Source organism: Hippichthys cyanospilos, chromosome 9 (genome assembly GCF_059441005.1).
Source record: "Hippichthys cyanospilos isolate Australia breed blue-spotted pipefish chromosome 9, RoL_Hcya_1.0, whole genome shotgun sequence".
Classification (NCBI taxonomy): Eukaryota; Metazoa; Chordata; class Actinopteri; order Syngnathiformes; family Syngnathidae; genus Hippichthys; species Hippichthys cyanospilos.
In genome coordinates, this window is record NC_142377.1 from 14,780,195 (window position 1) to 14,792,818 (window position 12,624).

Below are 12,624 nucleotides of genomic sequence, written 5' to 3' on the forward strand. Positions count from 1 at the left end.
AAAGCTGTCTCTCCTGGGTAGTGCATAAATTATTCAACTGACGCTTGACAAGAGGAGAGTGTGTGTGTGTGTGTGTGTGTGTGCGTGCGTGTGTGTGTGGATGATGCTGCCTCTCCACAAGGCTGATTTTACATCTTATTATCACTGCAAACGTGTACATTAGGCAATGGTGATGGAAGCTGAAGGACACAGGAGAGATTAACCTGGATAGGGAAGCCAAATGTTGATCCTGTAGCCGTAGTGCATAGTAGGTGCAGAGGCCAATGATTCGTTTCTGATGTGCATATATATATATATACTGTATATATATATATATATATATATATATATATATATATATATATATATACGTATGTTAGTCATGATTGGCATGTGCAACTGTGATATGATTAACAATCAACAGCAGTTGGTGAAAATATCAACCCATTCTCCAGCATTGACGGAAATAGGCGTCACTAACCATCTATGTAAATAAAACATCTGCATTTAGAAAACATTTTTATCCTCTGCTGGCAGCAAATTGTTTAATCAAAGTGTCATCTTTTGACTATAGGGGCACATAGAACATACTTTTGTCAAGACAATTTTTGACTTGACTTCCCCTGTACTATCCCGTTAACATGATATAATATTTTTAATTTACATTTAGATTTTAGTGGTAGATGCTGCTACCTTTCATGTAGCCAGTGTGGGTTTGATTCCTGGTCAGTACCCCAATTTGCAGCCTGCATAAAAACTAAGTACTTGAATTATTAATACAATTAGACAATAATAATAGTGTCAGTGTATTGTGTCAATGTTACAACGTGCATGCAATGTGAATAGCCTGCAAGCAAGATTTTAAACGTTTCCGAGAGATTAGCCCAGCTCAGCTTCAGGTGCACTGCAGCAAATGTACAGTAGTATACCATAGCTATTGCATAAGAGTGGCATACGTCGCGACACTGGAAGGTCATGTTACTTCAGATTAGCTTCATTACACACAATAATAGACAGTGTCGTTCAAGGTGACAGAATTCCATCTGTTGTTAGGCGGGGTCAATAATCCTCACTTTTTTTGTTTGGCCTTCCATTTTCTATCATGGTTGCTCTCATTTGAGACTTGAGGGAGCTTGAGTCACTCCCAGTAATGCCACTTTCTATTCTTTGATTAATTGGATAAGAACTTTTAGTAGCTGTGATTTCTTTTTCCCCTGTGAAGCTCTTTGAGACTGTGACGATTCAGGGCTGTACAAATAAAATTGACTTGACTTTGACTTTAGTAGAGGTGCAGCTGCTTAAACGCTCTGATGGTATCAAACTTTAAGCGTTTTTCTCATTTGATAAATGCAAGCCCTTCATTCATGTAGATACTCTATATATATATATATATATATATATATATATATTTTTTTTTTTTTTTTAACAGCTAAAGTGCATTTGTGCCTGTAATGTTGTAGGTTAATTTATACAGGCTCCTTTTGTCCTTGTGTGGACTGTGCATACCAGAACCTTACTGAAATTAAATGAACTATTATCAGCGACATTGAGCAACAGAATTGCATAGACAGTCTTTCCAGGTCACATCACTGGTCTCTATGCAGTGATTAACAGCATCTCAGTACTTTTGTCAATAAGTTGAATACCCCTCCCGGAGAGGGCACTGTGTGGAAAGTGACTTGGCAGCATGAATTCATATGATGAACACAGATGGTTTCCACAGATGTCTAAAAGCAAACATTCTGTCTAGGATAACATCAACATGACGCCGGTTGATTCATTGCTCATTATGCAAATGAAAAGTAGATGCAGTCTAGTCAGTTGACCTTGAGCGTGTATATGTTTATGCGTGTGCATGCATGCATGATTTACATGGTCTCAGCAAGGCTTAAGCACGATATTTAAACACCTCTCTTTTCATGGTAGGTGGCAATCAATTCTGCTCATTATATTGCACCTCACTTCTCATCTAATATGTGCTCAAGACCACCAGGCCTATACATGCAATTCTGCAGTTGTGCTTAATGCTGCAAGTTGTTGAGAATTGTGATTGAAAAATTGAAATGGCCCAATCCCTCGGGGCGTTTCACAGGGTGGTGTTGGCGAACGTAGACATGTAAATACATACATGTGTTTACATGGAAGCCTTGCAGGCGTTTGTGTGTTTGCAGGTTGGCCAACCAACCATGCTGATGTTTTGCTCGTTTAATGAGCTATAGCAGCTAAATGAAGAACACACTTTAACAGCACAAGGTTTAAGTTTGAAAACATCCTGTACTTCAGTGGTTCTCAAAATGGGGTCCGTGAAATAATTTGGGTGTTTTGGAACGAATTTAGTTTGTGTTTTACAGCTACAGTGCCTTGTGCGTTGTTTGGCTTAGTCTTTGTTTTTTATGGCGTTATATTTGTGCCACAATTACGCACGCGCGGAAAAAAAAATTGAGCGGAGAAAATCAAACTGAGCGAGCGAAAACAGATTTTGAGAGCAAGAAAAAAACTATTGAGCGCGTAATGATAAGAGTTTGAGCGCGCGCCGATGGAGTTTGAACACAGAAAAAGAAATTGCTCGCTCAAAATTCCTTTTTGCTCGCTCGCAATAGCATTCTCCCGCTCAACATCTCGCTCTCGCTCGCGATACTCCTCCCTCCCTCGCTCAACATCGCGTTTGCTCAACATCGAGCTCTCGCTCGCTCGAGTCGTCCTCTGCGCTCGCTCAGTTCTGTTCACGCGTTACGTTTGTGCCACAAAACCAGCCAATCAGAGCTTGTAAAAGCACATTGATTGACAGCTTTGTATCCAATGAGATTGCTTGTTGCGTTCACCCGGAACGAGCAAACGAGAGTGCGTCACATCGACGTAGGCGGGAGGGGTGGGCTTATATTATTTAAGTACAAAAACTAACAAGGTATTTCTGTCAAATGATACAATACAGTAATAATAATAATATTAAAAGTAATTCTCCAGCCCACGTCCGTGTTGACGCACACTCGTTTGCCCTTTTCGGGTGAACACAGGGCAAACGAGAGTGCGTCAACGGATAGCGTACAAGCAATCTCATTGGATACTAAGCTGTGTCAATCAAAGTGCTTTTACAAGCTCTGATTGGCTGGTTTTGTGGCACAAACGTAACGCGTGAACAGAACTGAGCGAGCGCAGAGGACGACTCGAGCGAGCGAGAGCTCGATGTTGAGCAAACGCGATGTTGAGCGAGGGAGAGAGGAGTATCGCGAGCGAGAGCGAGACGTTGAGCGAGAGAGGGCTATCCCGAGCGAGCAAAGAGGAATTTTGAGCGAGCAATTTCTTTTTCTGTGTTCAAACTCCATCGGCGCGCGCTCAAACTCTTATCATTACGCGCTCAATAGTTTTTTTCTTGCTCTCAAAATCTGTTTTCGCTCGCTCAGTTTGATTTTCTCCGCTCAATTTTTTTTTCCGCGCGTGCGTAATTGTGGCACAAATATAACGCCATAGTTTTTTGGCGCCGCCTCTGGCCGCTGTTGTTAGTGCATTGATAGTGGCGATATCTGTCTACCTACAATAGATAGAAGCAATTGTAGCAACTAGGAAGGCTAGAACATCGGGTTATTAATAAAAAAAAAAAAGTATATATTTGTCTTCATTTCATTTTATTTTATGTTGAATTGTGAAAGTATTCACGACTCTTCAATAAAGCAACCAATTCAACCAGTTTAATTTCGTTTTAAAAATGTGATAATTTTTAAATTTGTCCAAATGCGTTTTGTGTCTAAATTGTTTGCTAACGAGGCGGTGAAGCCCGCAAAGCTAATGCGCCTTTTTATTTTATGATGCCGTTTTTTACTAAATAATTGGCAGTAACCTTTTGGAGGGAAATTGACATGGTTCGTTATAAAATTTACAATTTTTATTTTCTGAAATTCTGCATAGCTGAAAAGTAACAAATACTATATACTTGTTGTCAAATCGAATATGTTGCTGATTAAAAAGGCCACTCATGTTTAGCAAAAATTATTTATTTATTTATTTTTTTTTTCCCGCAAACATTTGCAATGGGTGTCCTTGGAAAATTTGCTTTCAGATAGTCCCTGACTCCTAAAAGTTTGAGAACCCCTCCTTTATCATTATTTAAAAAAAACATCGTCTTTAGACCACAGGGGCACATAGACCATCATTTTGTCAAGACAGTTTTTGACTTGACTTCCCCTGTACTATCCCTTGACATGATATATTATTTTTAGTGATATATTGTACATTTATACGACATATACATTTTGCATTTAGATTTTAGTGGTAGATGCTGCTACCTTTCATGTAGCCAGATGGATGAAAGCAAAGCAAACAAACTAAAATGATGGCATAATGTAAACCTAACCTCTGTCAGTCACAACTCGCCATACTGAGATAATAGTGAAGCTGGCTATGAGAAGCTCTCATGCACGGATAACTGTGTTTACATCCATACATAACAGATGTTGGTAAAAGTGTCAATGCAAGATGGCTGTCCTCTGGTTTTGTAAGCCTATTTATTTGCTGCATTAGAGGAAAGTAGGATGTATTCCACTTGGATTGTCCTTTTTTTCAACGCATAATCCTTTTACATTTCACAATAACCATTTATTTGTCAATATAAGAGGACCAAAAGCAATAACACAACTTTATATAAACAATCAGACATTCCACATAAAAATGACATACAAATGGAATATTTCACTTAAAATAAATGTCCAGAATCATATTTCCTTTTCCTTCCACGTGCAGCATATTGGTCCATTCATCTATCAGACCGTGGTTGGGATTCACTTGACTCGAGCAGGCGTTCACGTGTCTGTCCAAACTGGTGAAAAAGCAAGTGGACCGAAAGGCCAGATGTCAAATAATAACGAGACTGCCACCTACTGTCCCTAGATTTGGCCCCATGCTGTCAAAATAAGCGTCACAATAGTGTCTTTAACGTCCCTGACCTCGTCGAGTGGTGGCGTTTCAACTGGATTTCCCCACACAGCAAATCCATGCGCCATCCTTTGAGTACACATCCCAGTGAGTTGGAAACGGTAGCTTGTGTGTGCGTGCGCGCGCGTGTGTGTGTGGTGAGCTTTGTTTTTTTGTTTTTTTTTTGCACCAGAGATTCCCCCCCTCAATCAAACTCCCTCGCCAGGTCTTCCCGGGATCCGCGTTTTGCATCGCTCCTCTATTTGCATCTCTCCCTCACATTTTCCGTGCCAGCGACTCCGTGCAGTGGGCGCAACCACCACGACTCTCCATCACCAAACCAACACGCTTCTTTTTTGAGACTACAACCGACGGAGGGGAGGGAGAAAAAAGAAGGAATTTTCAATAATGTTGCCCAAGCTGCACGATTGGACAAATTGAAGACATTTCCACGGTGTCTTATTCCTGAGACACACGTGTGTTGTGGGTAAACAACAAAAGGGCTAGATCGTGTCTGCGTCGCGTTTGTTTTATTTTTTTCCTCTTCTTGTTGTTGATTGAAGACGACGGTTTTCCCCCTCACGCTTGCGCCGAGGAGCTTCACATTTTTGTTCAAAGACGCATCTGGAAATGTCGGAAGTATTGCCTTTCAACGAAGAGAAAATGAGTCATTATGGAAACGAGGGCGACGAGGGACACCTTTCCTTCACCTGTCGCCTTCAAGACACTAACAACTTCTTCAACGGCTCGCAGAATAAACGTCCGCCCAAGCTGGGACAAATAGGCCGAAGCAAACGAGGTGCATTCTTGTTAATGTATTGCATTAAACCGCTTGGCTATAAGTCTTGTCTTGACTGCGCCACTATGTTTGTGTCACCATATTACCTTCTAAGCTTGTGTGTGTGTTTTATCTGCTACTGACCATGCAACTGAAAACAAATGCGCAATGCTTTTAAAATGCCTTCCCTACCTGAACGCTTTATGCCAACTCGCACTTATTTGCATAATGAAAAAAAGAGGCTCCATGTATGTGCTGCATTCCTGATGGTGAATCCCAAATGTGAGTTTGTGCATTGTGTTGTCACGCACACACATGCGCACTCGATGTGGTGCACAACCACAACATGTACTTGCATGTGCGATACAGTGGATGACTAGATCATGTATGCATTTGTTTGCATTCCCTGCGCCTCTCATGCAAGCACTGCCGTGCATGCATTCACATAATTATTGATATTTTGTTTGCTTTCACAAGCCACTTGCCACACACGATAACAACCTTTAATTTGTCAGTCAGACAGACACTAAACCCTCCTCATTAACACTCTCCCCCTGTCATCCGCAGTTGTGATCGAGGATGAGGCAGGCGATGACGATGCACTGAAAAATGGCACAGAGAAGACCCCGGCGGACGCTTAGAGACCCCTACCCACAAAAGACACTGCAGTTTTTTTTTTTTAAATGATGATATTTACCAGTTTAAATCCAAAGACATTGTATATAAGCACTTTGTTTCATGTGGCAGCAAGCAGCACTTCCACACACCCTCTTCTCCAAGGCAGTCTGGGTGATGCACACACACCGGCAGCAAAAGAGACCCCCAGGTGGACCCCCACCCAGCAACATACACACCCTAGAAAAAGGGGTTTTGCCATAAATTTCATAGCTGGAGAAAGAAGGATGGGTGAGGGTTCAAATGGATGAAGGAGAAAAATCAGGGAGAGGATGCAGAAATGGAGATTAACTAGAAACAAAAGCACACATTTCTGCTAACAGTTTAAATGATATATATCAGTCTCTAAGTTTGTACATACGTTTTCTTGCACAAGTTTGGTATCTATTGCTTTTTGGGGAAACAATGTGTTTTGCAGTGAATTTACGCCTGATTGTTGTTTTTGTATGTTAAGGATTTTTTTTTTCCAGTTCTCGATGTTGCCTGTGTTTTTTTGTTTTGTTTTTTTACATTTTTGCAGCTGACTTTATGATGTACTCACCTATGCGTGTGAGCTTCAGGACTTTCACCTGGATTGGTTGATACGACTGTACACACCTTATTGATAAACTATTTATATTGCATTGTGCATCATCGTGTGTGTGTGCCAAAACCTGTGCTGCACCGGACAAATTGTTCTTTTTTTTGTGCTTAATCATTGACTCCTAAAGGTTGTTTGTTGTTGTTGTTTTTTAGGGCTAACACTTAAACCACCAACTCATGCATGGCAAACGTAAACTCATGCATGCCCAGCAGCAGAACTTCTGAAACCTATGTGTATTCTTGAAGCACCTCGTGAAACAGCTTTGAATGACAAACCTCAAGCAGCAGTCTTAATACTGTACTGTATTATTCACTTATTTGTACGGTGGCCTAATATCTTGTAATAAAGGTGATAACGAACTATTTACTGTTTAATGAACGAAGAGGTGGATTTTTGATTTGTTTTTTTTAATGTTTACAAGTGTAGCAAAAACACAAAAGTCTAGTTTTATATGATGAGGTGACGAGTGTTACTTGGCGGATTTTTCAGACGTGTTGCTTGTACAGTTGATTTTAGATTGTATATTTGGCTGCCAAGGAAGGTTAATTCAGCGTTTTCCACTGTGAGAAAGTAGCATCCCATTCATCTGAACGATTGGAAGGCGTCGGGAATGGGATATCATTGAACAAACAATAAAAAGGACTAAAAACACGCTTTGTGTTGTTTTTTCTTTTATCTCAAACGTGTTGCAAATGGACTCAACATTGATTGTTTTTTGTTTGTTTTTTTAATCTAAAATCATTTACTTTAACGTCCCTCCTTGGAAAATTTACTTAGAATTTCCAAGTCAAAAAAACTTAATATCACACCACAATGTTTTTGTATTGTACGCTCCATCCTTTTTTTGTGTGCAGGCATGACACAAGACGTCAACGGCAAAGTTATGTCACAGGTGTTACCTGGATGGCCTTCATGGACTGCTTGCTTAACAATTTAATATAATACGCATCAGCTGTCTAAAAAAAACTTCCCCTCTGAAAAAAAAATGCTATTTTGCATTTGAGTCCAATGGGAACATTTTGATTCAATATTCATTTCCAATTTGTTATTCAACCCTATGTTTTTCTTTCGGGGGGACTGGTGTCAAATAACAAATATTTGGGTCAAAATATCCAATTTGTATCAGCTGGTCCTATCACTGTGGCACAGTGCACGAGTGGAGTTTGTATGTTCTCCCCATGCCTGTGTGCATTCTCCCCAGGCATTCCAGCTTCCTCCCACATTACAAAAACATGCATGATAGGTGCATTGAACATACTAAATTGTCCTTACGTGTGATTGGGTGCAAGGATGATTGTTTGTCACTGTGTGGCCTGCAATTGGCTGGCAACCAGTTCAGGGTGTCCCCCGCCCACTATCCGCGTGAGGATAAGTGGTTATCGAAAACGGATGGATTGGATAATATAGATTTGTTCGAAACAGTTCCATTCTAGATTGGAACTACCAACTAGATGAATCAAATAGACCTTTTTGGGGGGGTTGACCAATCAGTTTTTAGGGTGTGCCTAATGAACCACAACAAAAAGTATGTTTGCTTCCACCAATCTCAGCTGGTCTCTTGACTCAAGTGCTGCTTTAGGTTCATGCTCGTGCAGATGCAAACGGTGCAAGGGGGCACCGAGGCATGAACAACACTGATGAGACGTGACATTTCCAACTCTAAATGATTCATGTTGTGTGACGAGCCAGTGTCAGCGTGCAACATCTTGAGCGGGGACCGCCGTCATGTGCGCATGGAACGTACAGAGGACGCATACGCGTCCAAGCACGCACGTCTCTTTCAGCTCCAACTGCAGGCCGGACTAACATATCGCTAGTCTCTCCTCCTCCTCTTCTTGACAGACATGAAAGGGGCTGCCTGGGCCCCGCTACCATGGTAACAGATGTAACCTTGCGTTCGGTGGGTGCTGCGGTGGGTTCGCTTGCGGAACAGTTTTCCCCGAGCCTCAGCTTGATAGCATCGCTATCTGTAATGGAATGTTCCACGTTCTTTTATCTCTGCAAACCTCCTATTCAGTGTGTGGCGTGACCACATTATCCCGCCAATGTGGTCCCTTCTTCCAAGACAGCACTCAACCATGACGATGCATGGCGCTCACTGCGGCAACAGCCTGTCCCCTCACATGGGATGAGAGGCTGCACACTTCAGGGATGGGGCTGGACTGGGCTGCATCGCCTCATCTGGAAGCTTGACTTGTGTATGCTGCCTCATCGTAGGAATTCGTCCCACAACGAACTGCAGTTTCTAATTGGTTGCGCACTTTATTTAGCTAAATGAGGGACAGTGTATTAGAAACTGCTTCACAGTGATGTTAGTGCACACCCTGCAACATCAATTAATTTTCTACTTGTCCTCATTAAAGTCAGGTGAGCTGGAGCCTATCCCGGCCGGGTACATCCTGGCCAATCCAATCAGCTTCCCCTAGCCACTTGTATCCAGATGTTCTCTTAGAGGTTGTAGCGGTGAATATTTTCTTTTCATTTCCTTGTATTGGTTTGTTATTTTAAACCTGGGTGGCAGCTTTGTATATTTTGGGGGGGTGCTGTCGTACCTTTTTGTTTTTTCTAGACTGTTTTGTCATAGAGACTTTGTGTACATTCTGCACTCTTTTTTTCTCATTCCATAAAGCCATTCCATAAAGCCAACCGACACCAAGCACACTGTATCCGACATTCCTCTGGCTGGGCAGTGTCCAACGTGAAAGTATTCAAGGAGGCCATCTCAGATGGAGGAGCTTTTCAATTACACTCCACACTGAATTAATTACTTCCACTGGGGTTCTAAGTGAAGTTTTATTAACTATAAATCTGGCACATTGGATAATATTGTCTCCCAAGGACTTTACAGCAACATTCAATCCCATACATAATTTTACATTTGTTCAAGAGTTCAGAAATTCAATCCCAGGTACTTACTCTTTTAGACAAGGAAGTAATTAGTACTAAAGTATTCAATTTCCTTGAGTAATTTCTACATTCAAAAGTAATCCATTAGTTGAGGTAATTATGTACAAAAATAATTAATAACTTTAAGTAATGAAGCACTTAAGTAACATTAATTATTTGAGGTAAGTAAATAATAAATGAATTGCTTACTTTGTGTAAGTGATTACAAAGTAAAAAAAAAGTACCGGTAAAGTGTTGATTACTTTCACAAAGTAATTGATTATGTTCATACTTAGTTTGAGATTTATTTTGGTACTTAATGACTTTCTTTTGTACTATTCTAGACTCTTCTTTAGCTAACTATTGAAAACATATAAATGAGTATCTGGGATAAAACTTCTGGACTCTTAAGCATAAAAATATGTTTTGGGGACTGAATGAGTTAAGACAACCTCTTTTATCACAGCTCACGTCGGAGCTGTAACTGAAATTTTGTCATCATGAAATACAGTACCTGTTTAACAGTGCAGGAGAAGTGCGAGGAGTGAAACATCACACCCATGTCTATTTACACAGGTGTTCTCATTGCTTTACAGCTCCGGTAGTACTATGAAGCAGAATGTTGGCAGCAGAATTTGGCAGCAGAATGTCTTGATCAAGCTTTGTAAAGGAGACATAAAAATCTGGATGTCAGAGGTATAGAAGCACTTTTAAAACATTATTTAAATATAAATAACATTGCTCCCGTCCCACCCAGTCTGATATCTTTCACATGGTTGTAGATGAAGAGAACACAAGTCAACTTCGTCGCCATTTCTTCTGACCATTCATGAGATAGGAGTTGGGGCTTGAGGGAGCCTTCTTTATATGAATTTCGAGGCTTCAGTAGACAGCATGTGCTCAGCATGCACACACTATAGAAGAGAATATGTTTGCAGAGTGTGTGCACATGCAAATGTGGTTTTGTCTTGCTTCTCTGCAATGAGGCAGATCTGTGACTGCTTGCCTGCTAAATTGGCAGTGGGATCAGGTACTCTCCCTCTGATAGGGCTTCTCCTGGGAATTCACAAGGACGTCCACTCAGGAAGCAAAGCAGGGGGAAACCTAGATGCCCCTGAAGGTCTCACGGCAGCCTTAGTCATTTATTTATTTGGGAAATATTAAAGGGGAACTCACCTCCGAATTTCCTTTACAATACTGTATCCTTTGCAGTCCTACCAGTGTAAATACATACTCTAAAAACAGGTTAAAAATAATCTTATTATGAGTCACAAATAGATCAACCCAATGTTTCTGGCTTGTTTTTAAAATAACAACACTAATTCTAATCTACAGCAAAAGCTACTTGTTATTTTAATCCATTTTAGGAGGTGGCCATTTTGAATTTTTCTGTTGACTGAAAATGACATCACAGTCAGAGCTCATGAGCAATTTCAAATGACCCAACTCATTTGGTTCAAAATAACTCCATTATAGTTAAAAAGAACTGACTCAATGTTTGAGTCAATTTGATCCAACTTCCTGGGGTGTTTTATCCAAAACAAGCCTTTTTTTTAGGTTGTGTTGGTTGTTTTGTGCTCTCAGGGGGCAGCCATTTTGAATCTGACTCATGACTGAAAATGACATCATAGTTGTTCAGAGTTCATATAACAACCAATCATGCTCAGCTTGTAAATGTCACACGATCTAAGAAGACAGGAGGTTGCTGTTTGTCAGCTAATCCCTGAATAACTGTGATGTCATTTTTAGGCGACAGCCTAAAAAAAATTGGTGGGTTTTGCTGGTTAATTCATATTTCATAAACACAATATCAACCAGAATGCCATATTTAGACTAGTGGGGCTGCAAAAGACATCATCTCAAAGAAAAGTTTTGAGTTGACTTCACCTTTGAGATTATTTTCTGTTAAATCTGGTAAAACCCACTTTGCCTGAGGCTAAATTAATGGCTGCATATGACGTCAATCTTTCAACCATGTTGGGTTTCAGATATTAATCCAGTTTTATTCATTTTAAAGTATTTTTAGCAAATTCCTGGCCTGAGGACATTGTCCTTGGGTATTGTTTAAACAAAAGGGTAAGACTCCAAGTCCACCAGATGGGACTGTCAGGACACAGCAAAGAGAATATGGAATTGCAGCCAAAAGGATGAAAGAAGGTAGCACGATGCATTAATGTTAAACACTCTGGGTTTTTTTGTTTTCGCAGGAAGAAAAGTGAAGTGAGGAGACCAGGAAGTATAGCGAGGCAGATTCGGAGGGAGATGAGCAGATAAGAGGTATGGAGAGAAGAAGGGAAAAGAGAGGAGGATAAAAAGAGATAGAGAGAGAGTCTCAATGATAGAATGAATGCCAGAGAGGAACGGTTCAGACCCACCAGATGGTTTCTATAGCAACCACATCCCCAGTCTCTCACTCTCTCCATTTCTCTCTCTGCCTAGTTGCTCTGTTGCCGCTTCACGTCCATACTGGGAAACCAAAGGCTCAGCTAGAGCTTCATTTTGGTGCAGTGTTGTTTTCGAGTACAGAAATAACTTCATTTAATTGCACTTGCACTTTTCTGCTGTGCATTTACGCTTATTTCCGCGCGTTTATGTACTGTTTAGCGTCACCTGTGCTGCGTCATACTGTATTTTGCTTTCTCTATCACTGATTAAGGTGGCCAAAGTGTTAGAAACATCCCTCCGTGTGATGCCTTGTAGTTGTGCACAGCTGCAAGCTACTAATGTTTCTCTGACGGTATCAATCAATTTTATTGTGTTGAAAAACAGAGCCTTGGATACAGTTCTGTGCATGCGATGTATTCCAGGGTTCTGTTCT

At 40.8% G+C, this 12,624-nt stretch overlaps 1 protein-coding gene across 1 annotated transcript; it reads left to right on the plus strand.

Annotated features, from left to right (window-relative positions):
* Positions 1-5,014: 5,014 nt before the first annotated feature.
* On the plus strand, positions 5,015-7,571 carry LOC148419065 (calcium/calmodulin-dependent protein kinase II inhibitor 2-like). The gene is made up of 2 exons (XM_088424591.1): positions 5,015-5,683; positions 6,230-7,571. Exons 1-2 carry the CDS (start codon positions 5,515-5,517, stop codon positions 6,301-6,303), a joined length of 243 nt encoding a protein of 80 aa, XP_088280717.1. The 5' UTR covers positions 5,015-5,514; the 3' UTR covers positions 6,304-7,571.
* The last annotated feature ends 5,053 nt before the right edge of the window (positions 7,572-12,624 follow it).